This window comes from Tympanuchus pallidicinctus, unplaced genomic scaffold (genome assembly GCF_026119805.1).
Source record: "Tympanuchus pallidicinctus isolate F22 unplaced genomic scaffold, pur_lepc_1.0 scaffold3, whole genome shotgun sequence".
NCBI lineage: Eukaryota > Metazoa > Chordata > Aves > Galliformes > Phasianidae > Tympanuchus > Tympanuchus pallidicinctus.
Window position 1 is genome coordinate 99,560,453 of NW_026294747.1, and position 14,428 is coordinate 99,574,880.

At 36.5% G+C, this 14,428-nt stretch overlaps 1 protein-coding gene across 2 annotated transcripts in view; it reads left to right on the plus strand.

The window, feature by feature from the left end:
* COL6A6 (collagen type VI alpha 6 chain) overlaps positions 1–14,428 on the plus strand; it is a 44,257-nt gene that overhangs the window by 21,564 nt on the left and 8,265 nt on the right. Inside the window, exons 10-23 of one of the 2 annotated variants that reach the window (XM_052693328.1) lie at positions 936–1,288; positions 2,460–2,538; positions 2,970–3,115; positions 3,242–3,334; positions 4,732–4,785; positions 7,344–7,415; positions 7,848–7,874; positions 8,883–8,927; positions 9,168–9,221; positions 9,467–9,529; positions 10,516–10,581; positions 11,213–11,266; positions 12,140–12,175; positions 14,270–14,332. In XM_052693328.1, the coding sequence (XP_052549288.1) occupies positions 936–1,288; positions 2,460–2,538; positions 2,970–3,115; positions 3,242–3,334; positions 4,732–4,785; positions 7,344–7,415; positions 7,848–7,874; positions 8,883–8,927; positions 9,168–9,221; positions 9,467–9,529; positions 10,516–10,581; positions 11,213–11,266; positions 12,140–12,175; positions 14,270–14,332 (1,205 nt within the window). Of the gene's footprint in view, positions 1–935; positions 1,289–2,459; positions 2,539–2,969; positions 3,116–3,241; positions 3,335–4,731; positions 4,786–7,343; positions 7,420–7,847; positions 7,875–8,882; positions 8,928–9,167; positions 9,222–9,466; positions 9,530–10,515; positions 10,582–11,212; positions 11,267–12,139; positions 12,176–14,269; positions 14,333–14,428 lie in introns of those variants that run through there. The other variant, XR_008209035.1, reaches the window with a different exon arrangement.

The window sequence follows — 14,428 nt, forward strand, 5'->3', positions numbered from 1 at the left end:
GTATTTGTATGTGCTATCTGATCTTGTGGCAAAATGATAAATCGCAGTCAGCTATCAAGCTTCACATTGCAATTGGAATATGTGTTACATATTCTCAGTTGATAGCAAAGGTTGTGGAAATGTTTATAAGTTTAAGCCATCTAAGCCATTTGGCAGCAGAAGAATAACAGTGAGAACAGTGAGCTGTTTTGCATTTGAATGCGTATGTGCATCTAGTGAATAAGATCAGTCCTTTGTGGCTGCTAGTTCATGTAGCCCCAGTGAAACTGATAGACTATTAGGTTTTCTGAAAATATGAAATACCATCTCACTGATTCTGGTTTTAAATCTACCATGTTGAATTTTGTTCCACTCCCATGATTCTGTGTCTTAGCTTCTGCTGGGACAGTTTTTCTTCATAGTGTGTGGTATAATGCTATGTTTTGGATTTAGTAGAAAAACAATGTTGATAACACACCAATGTTTCTAGTAGAAATTAGAGCTGGGAGGGGGCAAGTTTAGATTAGGATAGCTGATCAAAACTGGCCAAAGAGATATTCTGTACTACCTGACATCACGCAGAAGGCGAGTTGTAAAAGGGGGGATTATGATGGCCTGCTGGTGCTTGGGATCTAGCTGGACGTTGGTCAGTGTGTGATTAGAAACTGCTTGTGCAGCACGTACTATACATATAGTGATAACTATTATCCTTTTTTTTTTTTTTTTTTTTTTGCTTTTTGTTTTCTTCATCTTAGTTTTTATCTCAATGCATGAGTTCTACTTTTTTTTTTTTAATTTCTGATTCTCTCCCCCATTCCACTGGGAAGGGCAGGAGTGAGCAAATGGCTGTGTACTGCTTAGCTACCTGCCGGGTTAAACCACAGTACTATGATGAAAGATGAATAACATAAATAGCGTATGCTTATAGTCTCCTGTTTCTTCTAATTTCTTCACAGATTATTGCAATATAGACCTTGCTATAGCAGTTGATATTTCAAGACGTATGCAGTCTGCATCTTCACTGCTTCTGAAACAGAAATTGCAAACATTCCTTCCCAGGCTTTTATTCCAGATGAAATCTCTTCCAAATATCAGCTGTAGTGCTGGATTTCCGGTCAACGTTAGGTTCAAATTCCAAGTATTGTCACAGACCAAGGAATTCCTCTTCAACTCGGATTTTGAGGACTATAATGAAGAGATCATACAGAAGTTCTTAGATGCACAAACAGTGGTGGATACTTACCTGAACGTAGACTTCTTACAGGCAGTTCAGGAGAAGTTTTTTAGTGCAACCTCTGCTAAAGTGAAGGTAACTTAATGGTGTGAATATATACACTTGAAAAAACACATGGTTTAACATTTGCTGACTCTGGTGCTGATTATTCCTTGGAAACAAAAGGGAGCTCAAAAATCGGTGAATCAGGAATTGGTGAAGTTGAAGGCTTGACTTAATCTCTTTTGAAATGAAAGGATTAGTTTCAATTAAGTGAAAGAACACAGTGCAGTGTTTCAGGATCATTGCCTTTATTTTTAATAAGGAAAATTTCCCTTCACCAAAGTAGTTCTCTAGAGTCTGCAGTAAAGCAAATGTAGGAAACATAAAATGTTGATCAGAGTTTAGGAGGGAGGACTTGGAGTCATTACTATTGGGAGCAAGAAATGGTTTACCAGTGTAAACCAGTGTACCAGCCTCTTTCTGGGAAATGAAATCCACTGGATGAGTTAGGCCTGAGAAGATTTCTTTTGATTTGGAGGGGAAAGATGAGGAGAGAAATAGGAAAAGATTGGTAGCTCTGGGGGAACTGTAAGAAGTTCTTCTTTCCTAAGCCCTGAAAGAGGCTTGATAATAATTCTTTGGCCTGAAAAGATGAGAATATATCCAATAGTAAGGGCTAGAATTTTCATCCTTATGTGAGTTAAACCACATCTTAAGTCTTATTAGGGAGAGAGTCAAGCTGGGTGGTATGGTGTTTATGTGGGAAAGAGTGAAGGGACATAAGCATCTATGGAAAGGCTGGAGGGCACCTGGAGATGCACTCGATGCAGCTCAAATGGCATCCAGCTGAAGATGGTCTTGCAGAAAGAGAAAATTTTTGCTTTTTCGGAGTTATTTTTCATATTCACGTACAGGTGAACACCTTTCACAAGCAAAGCTCTTCAGGAGATAAGACACAGCAGAACTGATCTTCAGGTTAGCATACTATATGGTAGATATAATACAATTAATGGCAATGCTAAGAACTGATAGGCAAGACGCATCTTTCAAGTAGGAATGTTTTCAGGTAAGAGAGGGTTTTGTATTCTTGCTCTCTTGCTATCATGTATGTTCCAGGTCTGTATGACATAGTGGAACTTAAACTACCTTATAGGCAGTTTTCAATGTGAACTACTTTATTTATTTATTTTTTTTTTTTACGGTGACATAGCTTTTAATATTTCTTTTCAAGTGATTCATTCAGTGTTACTCTCTTTACTGACAGGTTCTGTTAGTATTTTCAGATGGGTTGGATGATTCACTGGAAGATCTCAGAAAAGCAGCCACTGCCTTTCGACTCAAAGGTATTACAGCACTGCCTTGATGCTCTGGCCTCCTATTGCCCTGAAGCCCAATGTATTTCTCTGATACTATAAATTTTCTAAATAATATGACTTATTGCACTCAGAGTTATGAAGAAGTCAGTGGGAGAGTGTGTGCTTCCCCGTGTGAACCATCCATGTTCATGACGTCCAGAATAATTGTATGTTCCAGGGCATTCACAGTTTTTCATCTTTAGTTGCATTCTTTAGAAGCAGTTCCTTCTGAAGAAGGGAATTTAATTGGAAAATCACTAGTCATAATTTTTGTCTCATATGTTGTTCTCAATGGCTCTATTTCATTTAACGCAATGTAAAATTTAAGTTTTAGAGAACTGCTATTATTCAGCATCATGTTGCTGATTAAATAATTTAGTTCAGGCATTCACAAACTTTTATTTACACTTATTTTGAAGGTCTTGATGCCCTTCTCTTAGTTGGCTTGGATAATAGTCAGAACCTGACTACACTTCGTGAAATAGAGTTTGGCAGAGGTTTTGGATACAATGAACCTCTGAGTGTTGGATTTCCAGAGATTGCAAGCATCTTGCAGAGAAACCTTGTAAGTGCTTTTGTGACGTAAAGGGAAAAAGTCTGTGTTTTGTAATTTATTGTACAGAAATGCTATGCTATTTGGTTTTGTTTTGTTTTGTTTTTTGTTTTCTGGTTGTTTTTTTTTTTTTTTCAGGATACTGTTGCAGAAAGAAAATGCTGTAATGTTGTTTGTAAATGCCTTGGAGAAATTGGTGATCATGGAGGCTGGGGAAATCCTGGGAGGAAGGTAGGAGAGCTGTGGTCAACAAAAAAATTGCTTTATTTTTTTTTCAATGTCTCTTTGTATTTTGTAGTAATACAAAGCATGCATTCAGATGCCCATAACCTTTGTCATTAGGACAGATGGAGATAAAAGATGTAATGTAATCGTTTCTCTTCTCCATGTTGCTATTACAAAGGTATTTTTGTAATGGAAGTACCTCCAAAATATAGTTAAGTGGTCTTCTTCACAGAATTCAGCAGTAAATAGAGAGGGGTTTCAAAATGATTTCTGATAAGATGATTCAGCATTTTTAGCTAACTGTGAATAAGAAATGGGCAACTGCCAAGATGAGAGTAGGAAATAAAAATCCCTCTTCACAAGATGTGAGACTTTTGTGCCTGATCAATGCAGCACTAATTTACAACATATCAGGTTTTTTTATTATCTCTTCTATTATCTGTTTCAAATATAGCAGACTTCATCACTTCTACAGCATGCTAGTAGACCTCATTATTAAGGTTTTTAGTATAATATACAAATAGAGACTAAATATTACACTAATTCCATTATTTCTTCTTGTTTTGGGAACACTCTAAATAATTTGTCATTGTATTTTACACTCTTCAGTTGTCTGGTTGCAGATAAATCCATTTTTACTTATTCCTTAGCAAAAGTGTAGTCTTGTAACGCTGATTTCTTCCATTACTCTTGTTGGTATTCTTACACCTGCTTTATTAATCTGAACTGTAATGCTCAGATGAAACAGTGTTCAGAAGGTAGATGTAGTTGTACTGCAGGTGGATGGACATGATGTGTTGGGTTGTACAGCTTACAGTTTTAAAAACATTTTTTCAGCACAAATTTGTCACAATTTCTAGAAACTCTGTACTAGTTCCTGTGCAATAGATGTGTATATATGCATGCTAAATAGATTTACACATACTTAACCTGAGGCTATGAGGTTTGAGTCAGTTGAAATACAAAGTTTTAGTATTCACAAAGTTGTCTTAATCTATTGCAAAATCTTTGTCCTATCCAATTTTTTGCCTCCTTATATTTTTCATTTCACCTTAGAATTTCCTTATGGTTTCCTCCTCAAAATCGTAAAGATTGATACTTAATTTGACCAAATAACTCACTAAGCTTTGTTAATCTGTTAGGTTTGTTAATTCCTGAGATAATGTTTTGAACCTTATATTGAACATTATTTTACCAATTTTTTTTCTTCCACCACAGTGTCAAGTATGCAGAACGCTGTGCAGAGTGGTTGTATTAGCACAGTAGGGGTGGAACCTGCTCTCCCTAGCTTAACTGGATCTGATTTTCAAGAAAATTTTTCTGTCCACATGGGCAGAGTAACTTGATGCAAATAAACTCAGTGTGCTTGGAGAAGAGTGTTCTCTTTTGCTCCTGTCTTTCAGGGAAGTACAGGTTACAGAGGATCTCCTGGCCACCCTGGTGAGGAAGGTGGGATTGTAAGTAAACATTCTTTCCTTATAAGATGGTGTTTATAGATGCCTGAATCTGCCTGCACTTACTCATTCGCTCAGTCTTATCAATCCTAACCTAAAATGTGTTTAAGCAGCATCTGAAGACAATTACATGGACTTGATTCTATGTGCATCTGCACTTCACCATAACAAGTAATAGCTTCTAATGTAGAAACGGAGTCAGTCAGAATCAAGAATAGGATCTTATGTGGCATAATTGTATGTCATATTCTTATTTTGTGGCAGATTGTGCAGATAATTATTGCAGAAAAGGCCATCCCATCCCTTCTTAGCATAACTGAATATCTTATGACTGTCTAACAAAGTTAAATTCAGCAGTGTTTTGGTGACTTTCTAAATTCTTTGCATTGTGCTCTTCCTGTCAAAGAGTTCTGCATAGTGTACATATGCCAAAATTCAGTCCCCTGGGAATATTGCTTCTTTTGCAGTCTGGAAACAAAAGAAATCTTGCAAAGTGTAAGTGACAATTTTCTTATGCTAAAAGCAAACTACTATGTTTACAGTACTGCACACAACTTAAATATCACTCCTAATTACAAGTGAGAAGTCTGCAAACCAACAACCAGAGAAGGATATCTTTCTGTGTATGTAATTGTGAAGTCTGCACTGGACTTCCAATTTTCACAGTAGGTTACTCAGCCTAAATTTGCCCTTGGTTAGACTGCCTGCAGGAAGCCAACCCTCTCTTGAAAGTGGTGATGGAAATGAAGAGTTGTCTTCTAGGATTATCAGGAAACTGCATCAGGATGGTGGTTTAATGATTTCTTTAGGAATCACTGGTTGTAGCTATTTGAGCAGTATCCACATTTATTTATTTATTTATCTGTCTATCTATTTATTTATTTTTCACGTAGCCTGATTTTTCTAATGATAGAATAAAATTCCACATAAGCAATTTCCAGAATTAAAATTAAAATTGAAGCCCTGAGGTTCTTTTTTAAAGTGAAAATATTCTGAATACTTTGAAATAGGAAATATCTGATTTTATTTATTTTTTTTTTTGCCACAGTATTTTGATTTGAAAAATTCAATGTCTTGTCTCTTTTGAAGTTGTGAAGGGATCAAAACAATTTTTTTCTTTGTGTGTGAACAGATGCACAATAGGATAAGGAGTTTAAAACACAAAAGAGAATAGATTTATGTTAGACATTAAGAGTAAATTATTTACCATGAGGGTGTAAGGTACTGATGCAGGTTACCCAGGGAAGCTGTGGATATCCCGTCCCTGCAAGTGTTCAAGACCAAAGTGGATGGGGTTTTTGGCAGACTGATCTAGTGGAAGGTGATCCCAACCCTGTGAGGGAGCTGGGAACCAGCTGATCTTTAAGGTCCCTTCCATCCAAAAAGTTTCTATTATTCTGTGATTTTACAGAATTAAAATTCTACTTTTTTTTTTTTTTTTTAAACCTTCTGAGAATGTAGAGTGATCTGATAGAGCAGTTAAATTATGTAAGTCTTGCTTCTAAATTTCCTGATGCTTTTTTTTCTGTTTCTCTGTACCATGGAAGGATCTCAGAAGCTGTCTGTTTTCTGCATGTGAAGTTCAAAAGTGAATTTCACATGGTAAATTTTCCCTAGTAAAGGCTAAACTTTTTTTTCAGCCATAATATAAATATTTTAAGTATCCAAAACATTTGAATATAATAAATGCATAGCAGGAAGTGGATAATAGGCTACATATAGGAGATGCCACGCAGAAGGGAGTTTGCAGAGATAATGCTGGACAGTTTTGGATTATAATTGTGTATTATCCAGCTCAGATGTTAGTCAAAATGTGTCACACAGACAACAGTCAGGCCAAAAAAAGGTTTCAAACTTTATTGTACTGTGACTCTATGGTACCTCTGTCTAACTTAAGTTAGAATGTGATCCACAGTGCACTTTTGCTAGTCCAGAGAGAGACGAGTTTAATGAGTAAGGAAAGCAGAAAGTCATCTCTGTTTTTCTGATGTCAGGATATCCAAGTTATTTCTTTTACCTGATAGTACCAGAGCTCTTGTTTGCTCTGGTTTTTTTTTTTCTAATGTTATCTAAAATAAAATGTGTGGTTTAACCTGGCAAGCAATAAAGCACCATACAGCTTCCCCATCTCTATGGGAAGAGGAAGAGAACTGGAAAAAATCAAAGTAGAACTTGTGGTTTGAGATGAAAACTATTTACTAAGAAGAAGAAAAAAAGAAATAGTAATGATTATATATATATATATATTTTTTTTTTTCCCCAAGACAGTTGCTGCGTAACACAATTGCTCACCACCAGCTTACTGATGCTCAGCCAGTCCCTTGAGCAGTGGTGCTGCCCCCAGTCAGCTCTCTCCACAGATTTTTCATTTTTGCATGATGTCATATGGTAGGGATTATACCCAGATTAGGTCAGCTGACCTGCTTCTGTCCACAATCATCTCCATGTGCCCTATCAGCACACCAGCTGGTGATGTTATTCTCTTTTGCTTTAATCTTAATTATTTAACCAATAAACATCTTTATAAGGATGAGTTTTAACATCACTTTTTTGCTTCTTAGGGAGACAGGGGTCCGGTTGGTTTCAATGGGACTCGAGGAGATAGGGGATGTGCAGGTGCCAGAGGCCGTAAGGCAAGTATGTCACTGAAGTGTTTCTTAATCTTGTTTTCTGCAAAACTGTTCTGTGCTGCTGCTTTCCTGAAACATGGATGGGGAGAGCAAGACCTCCAGTTGTAAAAGCGTACAATTTTTGCTCTCCTTTTGGGAGGCACTTTGTAAGCAAAATGAATCAAGGGAGTTTGCTGACTCAGTTATTGCCAGTAGCTTTTTCATCACCAGCTCCAGATTGGTCTGAGGTAAAAATACAAATCGTTATAGGATGGAAGTAATAATGAAGGCTGTACCTCTTCATAAAGGAAAGGGGTCAATCCCCAAAGTGGCGGTAGGGGGCTTTCCAAAAAGTGTTACAAATACTGAGCCCAGAGTGCCTTTTCACATCAGGCTGGTTTATCATGCTTCTGAAGATTGTCACCAAATTCAATTGATGTTTCTTTTCATTTTTAGGGACCCAGGGGTTATCAGGGAAGTCAGGTATGTGTTTCCATGTGTAATCAATTTTTCTTTGAGGAGAATAATGTTCTGCTTCGTTTTAATTCATGCTACCTTGTAAGATAAAAAATAGGAAGGAACAGGTTAAAAGCATCAAAGTCTTTAAAGTGCAATTAATATGTTTGTATAAGAATTAATTTGTGAGCTGTTTTGTCTTCCAGGGTAGTAAAATGACTGTGGTCTCAGTTAACTGTTCTATTTTTAACAATAAATGAAATTTATTTTTTTCTTTATATCCAGTAATCATAGAATCATCAAGGTTGGAAAAGCCCTCTAAGACTGCTTGGTCCAACCATCGATCCATCCCCACCATGCCCACTGACCATCTCCCTCAGTGCCTGTATGTGTTTCTCGGGCATCTCCAGTGTCGGTGACTTACTATTTCCCTAGGCAGCCTGCTGCAATGCCTTACTTCTCTTTCTGAGAAGAGATTTTTCCTAATATCCAGCCTGAAATCAGAGTGAAAACTTCATGGAGAGCATCATACAATGGGTGTAGATTAGACCCATGCTCCCTACGTGATCTGAAATGACTGCTTTTTCCTCATTCCTCTTACTTCTGTCCTAAACTAAATCACTGTTCTTAAAAGATTTACACCTGGCCAGTTTTATTTCCAAAGTATTAATGGAAAACCCAAATTGCGGACCTGTAAGCTAGTTCTATTTTGGAATATTCCTAGATTTTGAAGGTACTGAATTTGTGCAAAACTGTATAACAGAATACAACTTAAATCCTAGAAAAGATCTATAATTTTATCAATTCTCATTAACTGTTCTTAAATATTAACTATTTTGAAAGCTAATAATTCTTTAAAAGTTCTTAATTATTAGTTCTATGTTGTAATCATTATTTTAAACTGTTCTTGCTAGCCATTACTACTACACACCATTTTTTTTCCCAAGTTTCCCAAAGCAGAGTCATCACTTCTTCCCTGATAAAAGACACAAGTGAATTGATGCTAATATGATGGGGCTTTGTTTATTGTTGTAGGGTGAGCATGGTGAGAGTGGATTTGATGGCATCGATGGAGAACAGGTAATCATGAAGCGCAATTAGAGAAACCTATTTCAGGGTTTAAAAGTACAGGTTTCTTTGCCTTTGAATGGGTTTTAAAGCTGAACAGAAATTCAGTTGTTTAGAGAGAAACTTAGTTGTTTGGAGTTGCATGCCTAATAGAAGTTGGATCCTGCCAGGCAGAATTTGAGAAGCACGTTTATCGGAAAGAACATCTGTTATTTTTTTAATTTCCTCTTTCTTTCTTCTTTGTGAGTTTAGGGAGAACATGGATCTCCTGGATTTCCTGGAGAGAAAGGCAGCCCTGGAAAACGGGTAAAATATCCTTTATAAGAATGAGATTTTATGAAAACAGCTGTCTGAAGTGTAGCGCTCTCTGTAATGCCCCTGACTTGTTCTCTAGTATGTTACAGTATCTAGTACGTATAGCTACCCATTCTCTGTGATGGCTCCTGTTGCAAATCTGTGTAGCTCCACTTAGATCTATTATCTGCCTTCCACTACCATGGGTACTGTCTCTACCTATACCAGAATTTCTTATATTCCTTTTATGACTTCAGGGCAGAAAAGGCCTCAGAGGAGAACCAGGTGAACGAGGAGAACCTGGTCTAAGAGGAGATCATGTAAGTATATTTCTTCATTTTTGTTCTGCTGAACCAGTTTTGTGCCTGGTTTTCATGATGGAGCTACCTGAGATATGATGTGATACATGATTTGAAGAGTTTTTCCCATTTCTAGATGTTGCAGTACTGTCCAAAAAGTATGGTACGATTCAAGAGTTCTGTACTCTTTAGTTGCTGATGAACTGATCTGTTTTAATACGTTGCTTGGAAGCAGATGTTTAAGCCTTAGATCTTCTGGTCGTCCCTTGCATTTCTGCAAGGAATGTTTAATTATTTCTGTTTCTACTATGAACAATGTAGCTCCTTTTGGAGGTATTTATTCCTCCCTTGTGGTTTTCATTATAAGAGGAATTTCTCAATCATTTAAAATCCCTTTTAACTGACTCTTGGTTAGAAATTTATAACAATGCAAAGGTAATTCACTTCTTCGTGCCACCGTATCTTCTTTGTTGTACTCCAGAGCTCCCTATATAAAAATTTCACTGGAGGCACTGTATTTATTGTATCTCAACTTTGTCTTCTCATCCATATTTCAAAGATCTTTGTTTTTCTGAAGAGTTAAGAATAAAGTGATGACTCCTGTCTTCTAAAGCTTATGAAAGATATCAGATGTCATGGTAACTGGGCTTCTTTGAGGAATCAGGATTTCATGTATATGTAGCTTCAGATGGCTAAATATAAATATTCTAATACAACTTCGTCTGAGAATTGTTAATTAGGCACGATCTTAGCTCAATTTACTCAACCAGAACAACTTCACATTTTAAGAATTTGATTTGTTTCCCATTGGTGATACATATTTTCACCTTTTTGCAGAAGTGCCTATAAAGTGTTCTTGCAAGCATATATTTTTTAAATAGCCTTTATGCATTTCTTTTTGGCCACGATGATTAATCTCGTTGATCCTATTTCCATGTTCTGCATCTATAGGTAGAGTAATAAAGGTGTGATCACCAAATGTTTAGTTTTCTACTGAACTTTTCCAGGGAGATCCTGGGATTGACAATAATATTGCTGGTCCTAAGGGAGAAAAAGGAAACCCAGCATGGCAGGTAAGCAAGTAAATCTGTATTAAAGAAGAATGAGGATTTGGATAATTGCTTAGCTGTACTTCCTATCTAGTGACTAAGCAGCTCTTTTAAATTTACCTTTAGTGCATATCCACAACACAAAGTTTTAAAATGAGTTAAAAGCCACTAAAACTTTCTAGCAGCATGCAAGAAAAATCCACTGTTTTTAAAAGTTTGATTCTACTTAGACAAGTAGCTGTGTATGTATGCATGTCTTTGCAAAATTTGCTGAAAGTAGTAGAAGAACGATGAAAGTCACTCCTCAGAGAATAACTGTGTTTTGATGACTTTTTTGGTAGCAAACCTTACTCCCTTCTCATCTTAAGAAGTAGAGCTGAAAGACCATAGTCAATAAAAGTGGTTTCACAAAAGCTTTGACAAAATGTCAACAATTAGTAACTGCTCAATTGAAAATTCAAAGCAAGTATGATCACTGTACTTTGTAGTTCCTTACTGCAAGTGATTTGCAGATAATGACTCAGCTTTTAGCATAATGTAACTGGTTGGAATAAAATTGCTTAGGAGAAGAATCTAAGAAGGATCAGAAAGAGAAGAAAGAGTAATTACAACAAGAAGAAACTCTATTTAAAGGTCTTATTGTTTTGTTTTGCAGGGAGACCCAGGACCACATGGACTCCAAGGAGAGCAGGGCCATGCTGGTCCTGATGTAAGAAGAGTGATCAATACATAGTAGAAATAATCGATCCAAGATACAGTGGTATTCCCACTGAGAGGATGAACAAATCTTGTTTTCTTTGTGAGATTAAAAAATTCCTGCAGTAAAAAGGAACAAAACAAATCTATAATTCTAACAGTGAAGCATACTTCACTTCAAATTTAGTAGCTAATTTTTTTTTTTTTTAATTAAATAAAATTTGCTATAAAACTAATTTCAGGTCTTATTAATGTGAAGTTATAAGCTTTAAATTCAGTGCAGCCTTTTCTATGTAGCTTAATTGTTTTGTTACTTCATCACAAATGAATTTATCCCTTTATCCCTTCTTCCTTCCTGGGACTGTAAATTCCACGTCTGCAGCTCTTTTTAATCCGCTGGGGACTGGAACCTATGAAGGCACCCCTTCTAGTTTGTCAGAATGGTCCCTAATGATAATGCATGGAATCACTGTCACTTCTAAGAAGCGCAGAACATTCTGAAGTCCTCTAGTGATGTGAAGTTTGATAACATTCACTGATGCGGCTGAGCAGTGTGCACGGGAAAGTGCTGTAGGCCCTTTGCCTGAGGAGAGCAGTGGACTCCTATTTTGGCCAAGGAGCAGTTGACTGGGAAAGTATTTTACAGAATTCTGTTGGGATGTCTTCCCTCTCCTTCACTAAAGGCCTTTTCCCTGGTAAATGTAATACTCGTGTAGGGTTTTTTGACCCAAGTCCATTCTTTTCTCAATTTTACCTTAAACACATGGATTTTTTTTATTGTTTGTAAATGATCTCTGTTTTATATAAGTTGAATATATTTAATTATAAGTTATTTCATGTCTTTCTCGGTGTTTTGGATGTAATCTCTCATCCTGCTCCTTTCTAGGGTGCAGAAGGTCGAAGAGGCCCTCCAGGTATAAAGGTGAGTGGCTAACACTGCTGCTGTTTATCTACAGGCATCTATGGGTCCAGCCTGAGCTTTTGTTCCACTTAACATAGAAATTTCCGTGTGATCTAAGACACAAGTTTTCAGCAATTAAGTCAGCCTTCTATGGATGATATACAAGAAGCATTCCTGATTTGAAGGATTTAGAATTGCAAAGAAGATGGACAGCTTTCACTGAAATAAAAGGGCAATTTTACTGTTAGTTATTATTTTATTAGAATTAATATATAATAATATATTACTATATATTTTAATATAAATTTGGGAACATAAATAGAGAATTGCTAAACATGACAGAAATGAGTGGAGATGCTGCAGTAAATGGCTAATAGTTTTCTCTTCCTTTGCTACATGTGTACATGTCTGCACGGTACTTCCACACACTCTAAAGCTCACTCCTGTAGAGAATGATTTAATGTAGCAAAGAATTATCTTCCTTTGAGCAGCAGGATCTGACTGTATAAGGAAATATGGTATGGACTGTCCTTCTAGAAAAGGAAGGTTTTATGCTGGAGTACAAATCAACCCGTCTTTCAGATGAAGATAGGTACTGGTGGTCTTTTGCTATGCCATCTAGTAATATGCTTAGGGCCAAATTATCATGTAGAGAGAATCAGCCAGAAGAATCCCAGTTACTGCATAATGACTCCGATTATTTTTGTTTGTTAGTAAAATACACTGAACTAATGCTCCATCAACAAACTCATAACTTTTCACCATATCCTGAAAAGGGCAATTTTCCAGGTCTTACAGATGCATTAATCTATTGCTTTTTTGTAGTAAAAAAAAAAGGGGGATTGAAAGGATACTTTCAGTAAGAATAAGAAATAAACAGTTCTTAAAGAAGCAGAGCTAGCTGTTCTGAAGACAAGTAGTCAGCAGGCAGAAGGAACAGAAGTGGCAGTATAGCCTTAGAGACGTGCTTGTCACAGACATGAATAGCACTGCAGTCTTTGTACTTTGCTCTCAAAACAAAACCAAACAGTAAAGAAGGGAGAGGTAAAGTAGAGGATGACGTAAGGGGGAGAAGCACCAAAGACTGTCTTCTGAAACTGATTCAAATTATCTAGAAACATTCTGTTGGCCTTGTATTCTTACGTGGTGTGCCTAAGAAAAATTTTCTTATCCGTTTTCACTGTAGTCAGTGTTATTTGTTATTGCTGATTTTGGTGGAAATCTATTTCTATTTTATTTATTTATTAGTTTTGCAGATGTCATAAGCCTAGCATCAGTCTGTAACTAATGTTCTGTGTGTCAATGTTTTTACTCTAGCTATGAATAAACTTATTCAAATATAATGGTTTTTTTCTTTATATTGATATGTTTTATTCTATTTCTGTGGAAGGTAAGAGTATGGCCTTTTCAATATACTTTTCCTCTGGAAATTCTATCCATAATTACCTGTTTCCCAAGAATCTTCAGAGTGCTGTTATCCTCTCCCTAGTGAAAGGAGATTTTCTGTAAGCTTGTAACATTTTGATGCAAATATCGCAGTTTTATTCAATCCAGCAGAGACAGAAAATATTTATTATGGATGCCAGCTAAACTGACAGCTTTAAATGGCAACTTTATGTAGATGTGAGAAGGAAGCAATTTGGTTTTTTTCCATCTTCAGGAAAGACTGGACTTATCTCACTGAGTGAACAGTGTGAAAGGTGAGGTAGATAACATTTAGTTGTAGGATGAATTGTGAAGTCATGATTCTACTTCTGTAGGTGGTGAAGGTGCTCTGTTCTTGCGGCTCTGTCTTTGTCAGTTCATAAGAGATAGGTAATGCAGGAGTATTGCTGAGACCATGGTGTAAAAGGCAAATAAAACTGACCTCTTGCTCTGTACCTTATGTGTTCATCACATATTGTATACCAATTAAAAAAAAGCTACCTAATTTTTTTTGCTTTTTAATTGAGTTTTCTTCAGCAGGAAGTTGAAGCTGCTTGAAAGTTACTTGGATGAACTGAAATAAACATTCTTTCAGCTAATACTCTATGCAAACACAAAGTGATTATCTGTTGATATGCATATTTTCTTATCAAATCTTTTATTTACATGTGTTTTCTTTTGTTCTGGCAGGGTGAGCAAGGAGAACTCGGGGAAATGGGTTACCCAGGAGACCCTGGTCTCCCAGGCCCACAGGTAGCTAAAAGTACTTTGGATTTGATTTATGTTAGCAGTGGAGAAATTAGTTGTCAGTCTTGATCTTTTTTATTTTGGAATGCTTTATTTACTTCA